Genomic DNA, 12,179 nt, shown 5'->3' on the forward strand with positions numbered 1-12,179 from the left:
CTCCAAGCCCTGAGGGTACAAGGCCTCTATCCTGTCTTGGTTTTTCCTGGGTACCAAGCCTGCAAACAGCTCTTTGAGACATATTTTCATAAACAAAACACAGCTAGTACCAAGTGGGGTGGAGTGGAGGGGTGGAGCTGCAGGGAAGGGGCTTGACTTGGGGGGAATTGCATCACCACTTGTCCTCTTCATTGGTGCTTTTTATCAATTATGCTAATTTCCTGAAACCTGAAATTTCCTAATTTCCTGAAAAATGTATGCAGCCCTGTGGCAGTGGACTTTTGTGGACATTCTTTCATAACTGCTCCTGGAGCTCCAATAAACACCCACTCTGATGTTACCTCCTGTACTAAAACCATCTTGAGTTTCATTTCCAGGTTGAAAAAGGTATTGCCTTCCATTTGATTTATTGGTTTTTAATTTAAATGGGGTGACTCACCTTCCATCCAAGCAATACCAAAGCCAGACTTGCAGATCACACAGACAATGGCAAAGGGAACTGATGCTTTGTTTCACCTCTGGGAAAGCCCACCTAGCTGGGAAAGCCTGTCCAAGGTGATGAGAGCACCATGAGGTGTCAAGAGTGAGACTTGGGAGATGACTTGCCAAGCTCAGATGGGTAAGAAAAAGGCAACCTGGGCATGGCATGAACGTCTCCATCCCTTCCCAGCACGTGAATACAAACATAAATACATTTTTCCACAAAATGTGGCTTTACACCATCACAGAATATTGAACAGTCACGTGTCAGCATCCCTGTGAAAGCCATTTCTGTAACACTAAATGCAAACTGCTGAAACACAGCAAGAGGGCTGCTAGAGGCTGGGGCTCACAGAAACATCCCTCAGAGCCCACACTCCTGTTTTCTGCCACAGCTGGCACCTGCTCTTTTCTGCATCAATAACATCCTCCCAAATACACCCAGACCACAAACAGACATTTAAAAAGTAAAGGTAGCAGGATCACACTGACCTTAAAGTTCATCCATGCCATGGGCAGGGACCTTCCACTATCCCAGGCTGCTCCCAGCCCCATCCAGCCTGAACTTGGGCCCTTGCAGGGCTGGGGCAGCCACAGCTTCTCACAGCAGCCTGGTCCATGCTTAGTGCCAATAATGACCAAGGGGGTCTGGTTTGAGTGGGGAATACATATATGATGGATTTGCTTACAAAAGCTATATCATATCATTTTCCTGGGAATCAGAAACCATGGCATACTTTGGAGTATTTCCCATCTGACCTTCTTTATTTCCTCATATCTTAACAAACATAACAAACTGAAACATGGAATTATTTCTTTTCTGTTCTGTTATAAAAAAGATACAGTATTTTGATGCCTAGAAAATAATTAAACATTCATTTATTGGTGAGATTTTCATTATATAATTACATATGCCTTAGTTTGGTGCATAGGAAATGTACAGTTTAACATGCTAATTTTATTACCAAATTTTAAAAGGCATGGAGCTTTATAACAGACAGGAGATAAGGTATGAGTTTCCCATGTATTGCTGAGTACTGGTGAGATTGGAATTGAAGCAATTTGCTGTGTTCCTGTAACAGAATAATTTCAATGAGAGGTACTTGTTCAATTAGAATCAAACAATCTTACAGTCAAATAAAAAGTACCAAAAAAAAGAGAAGTATTTTTTTAACATGTGCAATAGCTTGTTAGTCTGTAAGTATTTCTAATTCCTTTCGCACTTCCTCTGGTGGCTGCAGCTGAATGGCATTTCTTAAATATTCAGGCTGAACTTTTCAGAAATAATTAGAAGTTCTGCTGACCTATTCAGAGCCCAAACCTATTTATCACTCTCTGACAATCCTCTTCAAGGTAGTTAATTTGAGATGAAATTATTAATCCTTATCCAGCCTCTTCCATCCAAAGACACCATATACTCATCCCAATGAACCCTGACCTCTGTTTTGTTACACTGCCTGTCGCCCAGGTTATCTGGCCAAGGAGCCAGTTGAGATCTGTCCAAACATTTAGAAAAGTTTTAAATTTCACCAGGCAGCTGAGCAGTTTTACACACTACATATTTATACAAACAACTACATCAGGCTCACTTAGTTTGCTCAGCCCTATGTCTAATCAACATAATAGCTTGTTATTTGTCTTAAACTATAAACCAAATATTTAAAAACAAAACAAAACACACCAAAAAGAACACTATTGGGTTTTAAAAACGAGAATACATAGCTTGTGGTAATGTTTCAGGCTGGAGCACTCGCTGTGGGTGTCCCTCAGAACCAGTACTCGGACACGAAGATGTGGACGTTGACGATGTTGCGGTGGGACACCACGCCGCCCATCACGTAATTCATCTCCAGCTTCAGGATGGCGTGGAAGGGGCCGATGATGGGCCTCACCTGGCGAACTACACCTGTGGGCACAGAAATGGGGCTTGCCCTGAGATTTCAGGGTTTGCCTCAGAACCTCGGGTCCCTCCACGGATAATTCCCTCCCAGGTGTGTCAGTCACCTCTCCTTTCCCTCTCTGACCCCTCCCAGCACTGTCAGTCCTGGAATTCCAGAAGGGTGTTGAGTAACTGGCAGATTCAAAGGATGCCCTCCTTCTATGTACCTGGTTGGTGGCTCCCTACCCCTTCCCTTCCCCTCTCCCCCAGGTAAAAGGGTGAGCAAACCACACGGTCAGGGAGTTCTGTTGGGGCTGTGGCTGCATGCAGAGCTCTGCCTGTGGGCCAGAATAAAAGCTCTGGATCAAAACCCTCCTTCAGAACTGACTCCTCTCCTTCACCATGACCTTAAAGCTTCTCCCCCAGAGGTAACCCGAGGAGCAGACCCTGCTACAGGGAAAGCTCCATCGGCAGCCACCAGAGCTGCTGCACGTGCCCAGCTGCAGCATCCAGCCAGCCAAAAGGTGTCTGTGGGGTGAAAACACCACAGTTGCCACTATTTGGTTCAGCAGCAAGGGCCAGACACATCCCTTCCAGCTATATTGGTAATATTCCAAAAAATGAGATATTCCAATAAATGGGTTGCTGAGATTGATTCAGAAGGAAATGCAGAGTTAAAGGAAGGATGGTTTGAGATGTACTCCTCCTGCATGCTGGGGATTGTAACGGAGTCCCAGCCCATGCAGCCTTTCCCCACCAACACTCTGGCCTGAGATCTGATGGGAGACAGAAACATTTGCTTATGCAGCCTGTCAGCACCTTTTCCTAAGGCAGTGATGACATTACAGTTCTGTCCTGTTCAAACCTAACTAATATCTTCAGCATGCAGTGAAACTGCAAACTCCTCACCACAGTCACTCTGCCTGCCATATTTGATGAGTACACTTTTTAAGCATCCTGCCCCCTACAATATATATGCATGCATATATCTACTTATATTTTATTTTTTAATTTTCTTTAGCTTTCTTGGCTACTCTCCTGTACCTTATAAAAAAGACTGGTCTTGGCAGATGATGTATTGAAACAGAAAAATCTTGCTAAAATTGTCCTCCCTTGAGGGTAGCATTTAAAACATTTTACTAACAGCACATCACATTATTGCAGGCACTGCTCTGAATGAGAACCATGGAAATGCACAGCATTGAAATCACTCAGTGCTGGCAACCTTTACCAAGCCCATGAGCAGCTCCTGCAGTCACCACCAACCCTCGAGAGCAAAGGCTGCTGGTTTGGTTTAGCAATCCCATTACAGCATTCCACACTTTCTGCACCACTCCCCGGCTTACTCTGCTCTAGAGGTGGGATTGGCAATGGTGTTTTCTCTGCTGTGCTCTGCCACACTATGGCAAACATTCACACCTCACTGATGCAGCATTCAAAGCCATTAGTAGCAATATCATTGATGTTGAGATGCACCCTGCTAACAGGCAGGGAAAAGGTACAATGGGCAAACACTGCAGGCCATGTGGCAGTGCTTTTTCACACAGTTCTCTTGCTGCAGGTTTAAAATCCAGCAGGTAAAATGGCTTGAGAAGTGAATGCCACACATGCTGACAGCTATATTGAAGAAAGAAAGAAATTGAGGGAATGTAGAAAGAAACAATAGTTATTTCCACAGTTATAGACCATAGTTATGGACTATGAAATAGACTGCCATTAACTAGATCATGGTTAACTAGACCATAGTTATTTCTACAGTTTGTTGTGCCAATGTTCTAGATGGTCCTGCAATGACCACCACTGCAGGAACTATTTCCCTTCTCTCCCATTAAATTAATGAGGATGATACAGGATGATACAGCATATTTGTAACAATGCATTCATTCTGTATAGGTAGAATGAAAAAAAAAATGAGAAACCCTTGAAATGTTCTTGTGTTCAAAACCATATGAGAGGTTTGCTGCTCTTGGCAGATTCACTCCTCTTGAGAGCTTTGCATTTTTGTTTTGTGACAAGTGCTAAAATGGAAAATCTGAGTGTTTTTCTTCACCAAACTCAAGGACAAACGCAGGTGGAAACCATGCAAGATGCTTTCTGTGTCTGATTCTCTCCTGTCTCAAACCTTTCACATCACCTACAAGGGAGGCATAGCTCTGCCAGGCCCAAACAAGGCCAGCAGTGCCTTGGGCTGACTCACACAAGAGACTAAAAAAATCTTGAGCTCTAGGCCTGCTCCATGTACTCTACATACATGGCTCAACAAATCAGTCAATATCTCAAAAGCATTTAGCCCAGGACACATTTGAAGAAGCCACATGTAATATTCTGGGTGTTTTGAAGTTCCATGGATTTGTGAGACACTGAAACATTTGCATAAACATGCTGTTTCACTGTCCCTTTTGGCAAACTCGTGGCTCCAGATCTGTGGTCTGGCAGCTGTCAGAGTTTATAGCTGACACTAAATACAAAAGCACACCTTATAGTAACAGGGAGTTTAGGATTTTTTAAATGCACTGAGAAGTCAGGAAATGTAAAAATTAAGCAGCTACTTTTTAATCTCTTTTTTACCCGTCCAAATCCAAAGAAGCTGGATGGAGGCACTCAGATTTGCCATGGGGATAATTGCAGGCTGGGACTCAGTCCTGGACACTGCAGCAGTGCCCACTGTTCCGTGAGTGACTGTCTGCAGGATGACAGCAGCACCAGTGGGGCTGCTCAGCAAATTCCTTGAAAACAGAGGGCTCTCACATACCTCCTCTGGGTCCTCTCAGGGAGCACAGCTACAGCTCCACAGCTGGCAAAGAAGGTGAGTTCATTTAAGCAAGTTCACCCCAATTCTTTTCCAACAATATTAAACTTCAGCTAGGTTAGCACAGAAGAAGAAGAAGAAGAAGATGAAGAAGAAGAAGATGAAGAAGAAGAAGATGAAGAAGAAGAAGATGAAGAAGAAGAAGACGAAGAAGAAGAAGAAGAAGGAGAAGAAGGAGAAGAAGAAGAAGAGGATGAAGACAAAGAAGAAGAAGATGAAGAAGAAGACGAAGAAAAAGAAGATGAAGAAGAAAAAGACGAAGAAAAAGAACACGAAGAAGAAGAAGAAGAAGAAGAAGAAGAAGAAGAAGAAGAAGAAGAAGAAGAAGAAGAAGAAGATGAAGAAGAAGAAAGAAAGAAAGAAAGAAAAATAACAACAAGGTGAATCCTTGATCATAAATGAACATGGAGATTCCCCCCACTGAATCCAATGTGTCAGGCAGCCTCAAGCATCTGTGTTGTCTTGCCTGCAGGCACACAGACCAGTGTTGGTGCCCTCCATCCGGCCTGATGAGCTGCTGGTGCTGTTCATTCTCTTTGGTTCATCATTTGTGACCCAAACACAGACTCAGCCTGCAGAAAATGCCACGTGTCACAGGCAGAATGCCTTCCATGAGCTCACCTGTGCTTGGATTTGCTGCTTTGTTAACTGAGCACAGATGTCATTACATGGCCCAAATCTGTTTGGGTATCTTCATGATTTGTTGACCTCCTTTTAAAAAACAGTGATGAGATTTATTTCTCCTGCACACTTTGCCCTTATTGTAAACAGGATCTATGGCAATCCTCTCCCCCTGCTGATCTGTGAAAGTGAATCTGTGAATCTGATCTGTGAAATGATCTGCCTCAGAGTGAGAGGCAGCAAGTTTTTGGATGCCACAGAAATGGTCTGAACCATGGGCCAGCTCCTAAAGCTCTGTATCTAAAACATTGAGCTACTCTCCTCTCCTGCTTTTTCCTTCATGTTTTGTATTTTCATTTTTTTGTCATTTAATTTTTTCTAAGGTAAAGCATGCCACCGTGTGTAGTGAGGACAATAACCTAAAAAATACATAATACATATTTTTAAATGAGAGCAATGAAAACAGCCAATAATCTATCACTGACTTACAGAAGCTTTGCTTATCAGAGAAGATGGGATAAATAAGACAGCAAGGATAATATTGTTAATATTCCTAAGCCTTTCAGCAGCATTTCTAATATTTTGATCTGAGAGAATCATATAATTGTTTAGGTTGGAAAAGGCCTCTAAGATCAAGTCTAACCATTAATTCAGCACTGCCAGGGCCATCACTTTCTGATGTCCCCAAATGTCACATCCAAACATTGGTTAAAGCCCTCGAGGGTTGGTGCCTCAACCACTTCCCTGAGCAGCCTGTCCAAATGCTTGACAACCCTTTTAGTGGGGGAATTTTCCCTAACATCCAATCTGGCACTGCTTTAGGCTGTTGTCCTGTCCCTTGTTCCCTGGGAGCAGAGCCTGACCCTCACCTGGCTGCCCCCTCCTGTCAGGGGGCTGTGGGCAGTGAGAAGTTACCCCTGAACCTTTCCTCCAGGCTCAGCTCCCACAGCTCCCTCACCTGCTCCTTTTTCTCTAGGTGCCACAGGTATTCCTTGAGTTTTCTATCCCTCTTTAAGATAACATTACATTTCTCTGCTTTGAAATATGTGAGATCCTCAGGCAATTCACCTCTGTTTGGTTTCTGCTTGTACTTCCACATAGGCAGTGGGTTTGCTAAGAAGCTCCATTTTCAGCTGAGGAGAAGAGCTGTCTGTGTTTTGTTACCACATTAACCCATTCTGGCTGACAGTCCCTGCCTTGTCATGTACTCACATCTTGCCTCCAGACTCCTAGTTCTGATTTCTATGCTAGCTCCTTAAAATACTCCTGTTTAAAAGAACCTTTCTTCCTCTTTTTTCACTGCTATCCACAAAATCTGCTGCAATCACACTCCCAGGGGATCTGGGTCCTGGTGTTCCTCACACTGCATTTGCATTTCCTCTAAAGAGAATTCCTCTAGGAGGGATCACCAGAGTGTGCAAAAAGCAGAGCAGAACCAAGCAGCTTATTTTCATACTGCCATAAGAAATGACTGATTTGCATTGGTAGAGAGGTTGCAGTATTTTACATTTTAGGGTTCAGAGGTGAAGCTCACAGAGTTTTCCACAGGGATTGATTCTTGAGTCTAGTCAAATGTTTAGATCTATATCATCATTAGGAGCACAGTACAGACATAAATTGCACCCATTCCTCAAAAAGAGAGCTTCAGAGATCCTAAATTTTTAAGGATCCCCCAAATCAAGCAGAGAAATGTTAGTGGAGCAGGCAAAGAATCAGAGGCTGACAGTGAGGCTGTGTCTGGTGACTGCTGGGAGAGGGAGGTGCTGCAGGAAACTCCTCTTGCCTTGCCTGCATTTGTGTATATATAAACAATCCCAGCCACTGCCAAATCAAAAACTGTTCTTCCAAATAACCTGTGGGCTACACTCAGGGAAATACAATAAACAGTTATCAAAACTGGGATCAATTCCCTCAACCACATTTCAAGCTTTGTGTTGAGTAACAAGCATGAGAGCTCTTGTTCCTCTTGCCCCCTTCCCATCACTTCCCCCATGGGGTTACAGCTATATTGTTTTTTCCTGTCACCACGTAGCAAAGGACAGTAAAAAAACACCTTTTCCATTCCCTCTGTGCTCACAGCAAGCACACAGTGTCCTTTCTGTGACTCTTCTCAGGAGGCAAGTTAACAGAGAGACGTGTGGTTGGTTTCTCTTGGGGTAATCCAGCAGTATGACCCCATTTTCACTAGTGCAACACTTCACCCTTGACATTACAGGCAAGTACTAACATAGCAACTTTTTCTGGGAACAAACAATCAATTTAGGATAATTTTTTTTTTTATTGTTTAATTGTATGATCTGTGGTCAGCTGAAAACTGACCATGAACTGAATAAATGTGGCATGTATGATAAGGAGTTACTGAGAAAGCATGAAATGATGAAAATAAGAAAATCCACTTTTCTGAATCATTAATCTATAGTTAACTTATTAATGAGATCCTAAATAGAACAAGATGCATATTTTTATTAATTCTAAGACCTATTTTAAATTAAACACTCTGTAAAAACGATGTAAAATAATAAGAATGGGATATATATTTGAAATACCAGAGGCAGTCAAACAAATGCCATGGTTTCAAGGTGAATGTGCTGGGGGTGCTGGGTTGATGGTTGGACTTGATGAGCTTAAAGGTTTTTTCCAACTTTAATGATTCTACAAAGTCTGACCATAGCTCCTTGTTTGCTTTTCCTTCAAAGCAAGCACATGCTGCTGTTCAGGCTATTTTGGGGTTTGCAGTGGCCATGCACTATTAAAAATAACTTTCATGAACTGGAAACTAATACTGGTAGCAATATATGAGTGTCTAGTCCTCGTTAGATAAATCAAACCCCATGTGAGACCAAGCATGTCTGGTTTTCCCCCTACTTTTCCTAATGCCTGGGCTATGACAGACCTGACTGTGAGTGAAAGCTTAAAAAGCTTTATCCTGAAATGGAATCACAGAACCATAGAGTGGGTTGGGTTGGAAGGATCTTAAAGTACATTCAGTCCCTTCCCCTGCTGTGGGCAGGGACACCTTCCCCTCTCCCAGGTGGCTCAGAGCCCCCTCCAGCCTGGCCTTGGGCACTTCCAGGGATGATGGGGCAGCCACAGCTGCTCTGGGCACCCTGTGCCAGGACTCACCAGCCTCACAGGGAACAATTCTTCTGTGTATCCAGCCTAAATTTCCTCTCTTTCACTTTTAAACCATTGTGAACCCATTGAAAATTCCTCCCTTCGAAAAGAAGCACAGGAAGGATTGTCAAGAGAATGTGCTATGACCTGGTGAGAGAGTGCTGTCTGTTTTCAGATGGAACTCTTGGGATGAGCTGCTTGTGACACCTACATGACAGAGATTTCAATGACACAAAAAAAATCCCACCTTATTTTCCTTGTGCTTTAAATGGATACTTGGAACATGAAGAATGGGAAAAATTCAAGTGTAAGAAGACATGATGAGAGCTGTGGAGCTGGAACCTAACCTCAGCTGAAACTCAAGTAATTTATTTGCCTTTATATTGAATTCCAAATAATCTCAGGCTATGTTCTCAAGTCCTACATTTGGCTGCTCCTGGGCCTCTGTTTCCCCACAAAAAACACTCTGGTCCTTTTTACAGCCTTGTCAGAAATGAATAGTCCTAACCACCCCAACACAACAGTAACTACCACTTTCCAAGTAATGGATCTTTGGGGATCACAAAGGAGCTTGTTCCTCCTGAAACCTCCAGCCATTGTGTTGCTGTTAGACAAAGAGCCCAAAACTCTGGCACAAAGGTAGTGAGGTGTGGTGAACAGCTTTTTGAAGGGGAAAAGCTTGTTTATGAGTTTCACTTAAGCAATACAAGACCAATCTCCTCATGCTAATGTGAGATCCTGGACTATAACTTTATTTTCTTTTCTTGTGAAGGCTTTTTTCTTTATACTGCAGGCCAAGGTTTACAGAATTAAGAGTAAACCTCTCTACTGCATCAGTGTTATATAGGAAGGTTGTCATAGTTTTAGAAGAGATGTTCAGGCAATTAGGGAATTTAGGACCAGGGAAATTATCATGGCAGAGATTATTATAAAAGGCAAATTGATAGTATCATTCCAGAAATGAGCAAGAGGAAAATAAACCCAGACATGAATTAATGCTTCTTTGGATCAAATCATAGGAGTTGCAGGTTAGGCTTGAACACCAAGCTCTCTCAGTCTTCAACATGTAAATACATATCTGTAGTGTGAAGCTAAAACTACATAGCCAATTTTTGGCTTTTCAGACCTTAACTCACAAGAAGTCATGGTAAGATTTGTAATTTCTTATTCAGTATTAATTACAAATATACAGAGTTTATCAGTAGGGTGGAAAAATTATTTATATCCTGGTCACAAACAGCAAATACATGTTTTAGGCTATTTTAGCAATTTTTTTGTCCTGTAAAAAGGCTTGTGTTAAAGTTTAATTAAATTCTTTTCCTAAAGGCTTCTGTTTATTACACAAAAGGCTGTGCCAGAGTAATTATTAGCAGTGCATAAATTGCTCTGCCAACACAGTTCCTGGAGTACTCACTGACCTGTACCATGCCAGGGAAGTGAATCAACTCCCAATAGCCTCAGTGTGTTCTGCCATTGAAGATGCAGAGCTCAAACACTGCACATCAGGGAATGTTGTCCTGCACCTGGAGGAGTGGGAGCTGCCTCTGCTGGGCCTCCCAAGGCTCCTGTCAGTCTGTAGCTCCAGCCTGTCACGGTCCCCCTGCCTGGCAGCACAACTCTGGCTCCTCACCTCTGTCCAGTGCCCTCTGACCCTCTGGCCAGGCCCTTGATGAAGAAAGTGACCCCAAAATCAACCCTCAGATGCACCATTGGTGACTGGCAGGGAGCTGTGCTGCTGATCCCAGCCCTGCCAGCCTGGAGTTCAGCCTTCTTCCAGTCTATCTCACTGCCCACTTATCCAGCCGACATTTCCTTGGGTGAGAGTAGGAGGGGAGGTGGTGTTGAAAGCCTTACTAAAGTCCAGATAAGCAACATCCACTCCTCTCAGTAATCCAGCCATCTTCTTGTGGAAGGTGTCAGGTAGCTCAGGCATGATTCTCCTTTCATAAATCCTTGCTGACTGCTTCCAGCGACCTCTCGGTCCTTGTGATGTTTGGAAATGGTTTCCAGGAGGATTTGCTCCATCACCTTCCCAGAGGGGCTGATCAGCCTGTACTTCCCTCGATCCTTTCTGGCCTTCCTGAAGATTGCAGTGACATTTGCCTTTTTCTATGGGAGCTTTTGATCACCACAATCTTTTAAAGATGCTTGAGAGTGCCTTACAATGACATTGGCCAGTCCCTCAGCACTTGGTTATTCCCAGTTCAAATGTTCCCAAACCTGAACCTCCTCCACTGTGGGTGAGTATTTCCTGCTCCTTATCTTCCTCTGAGAGCCCAGGATTTCTGAGGGCCAGTATTACCAGTAAAGAAGGAGGCAAAGGAGGCACTGAATTCTTCAGCTTTCTCCATGTCTTTTGTCACCAGTTCTCCTGCCCTATTCCTACCACCACAGGCAGCCTCACAGGCATCATTTTCTTCCACTCCTCTCCAGTTCATGACTGTGCCTAAAGGAACAATCTAGCTGTCAAACTGCAGGCATTTCCCAGACCACCAGATATCTGTCTGCTGACTTCAGAAAGTTAATTTATACTTGAGATTCCTCCATCTCTCCTAAGCTGAATAGTTTTTTTTTTTTTAATTTTCTTTTTTCTTTGTGTGTGTGCGTGTGTGAAAGCTTTCTATGTTTCTCTCCATTATTTGTCACAATAGCCATGTGGCTCCTGCTATGTGGTGCTCTATAGTTTCTGATATAATATTTTTTATTAATAAGTGGCTGCTCTTTGTAAAATGAAATATTTCTTGGTAATCATCACTTCAGGCATCAAATCATATACAGAAAAATAGCTCTGAAGACATCATTAATCCTTAAGATGCCACACCTGGCAAACATTACTACAGTGAAAGGATTCAGAAAACTCATTAATCAAAATACAAGTACCAGAATAGATTTCCTCTTGCTTTGAAGTATATTGCCCTCATAACATTGTGAATTAGACCTTCATTCAAGTTTGATGGTGAACACTTGACAAAAGAAAAATTTTGGAGGATCAAGTCAGATCTGGTGGAGAACTGCTTCACAGGAATGGGGCTGGCTGTACAAATCTTTGCTGAAGTATCTAGGGACAAGATTTTCAAAAACATGCTTTTCAAACATGAACATCCCAGAACTTTATTTAGGAAAAATGCCTGTTTTTCAACTGTTGGGCAACCAAGTGCTTATAAAATACTTCAGAAGTCAGTTTGACCACATAAAATTCACTTTTATAAGGTATATGACATTCAGGGTAATTTCACTGTTGGTTTAAGCTGATCAAAAATAGTGGTCCTGTTATAT

At 42.8% G+C, this 12,179-nt stretch overlaps 1 protein-coding gene across 1 annotated transcript in view; it reads right to left on the bottom strand.

Annotated features, from left to right (window-relative positions):
- Nucleotides 1-1,243: 1,243 nt before the first annotated feature.
- The window catches only part of FBLN1 (fibulin 1), a gene marked incomplete at its 5' end in the record, with an annotated part of 74,569 nt that continues 63,633 nt past the window's right edge, over nucleotides 1,244-12,179 (bottom strand). Inside the window, one exon of the mRNA XM_084205847.1 lies at nucleotides 1,244-2,386. Within this exon, the coding sequence (XP_084061973.1) occupies nucleotides 2,247-2,386 (140 nt within the window). The 3' untranslated portion in view covers nucleotides 1,244-2,246. The remainder of the gene's footprint in view (nucleotides 2,387-12,179) is intronic.

The sequence above is a fragment of the Fringilla coelebs genome (assembly GCF_963513975.1).
Source record: "Fringilla coelebs genome assembly, chromosome: 5".
Classification (NCBI taxonomy): domain Eukaryota; kingdom Metazoa; phylum Chordata; class Aves; order Passeriformes; family Fringillidae; genus Fringilla; species Fringilla coelebs.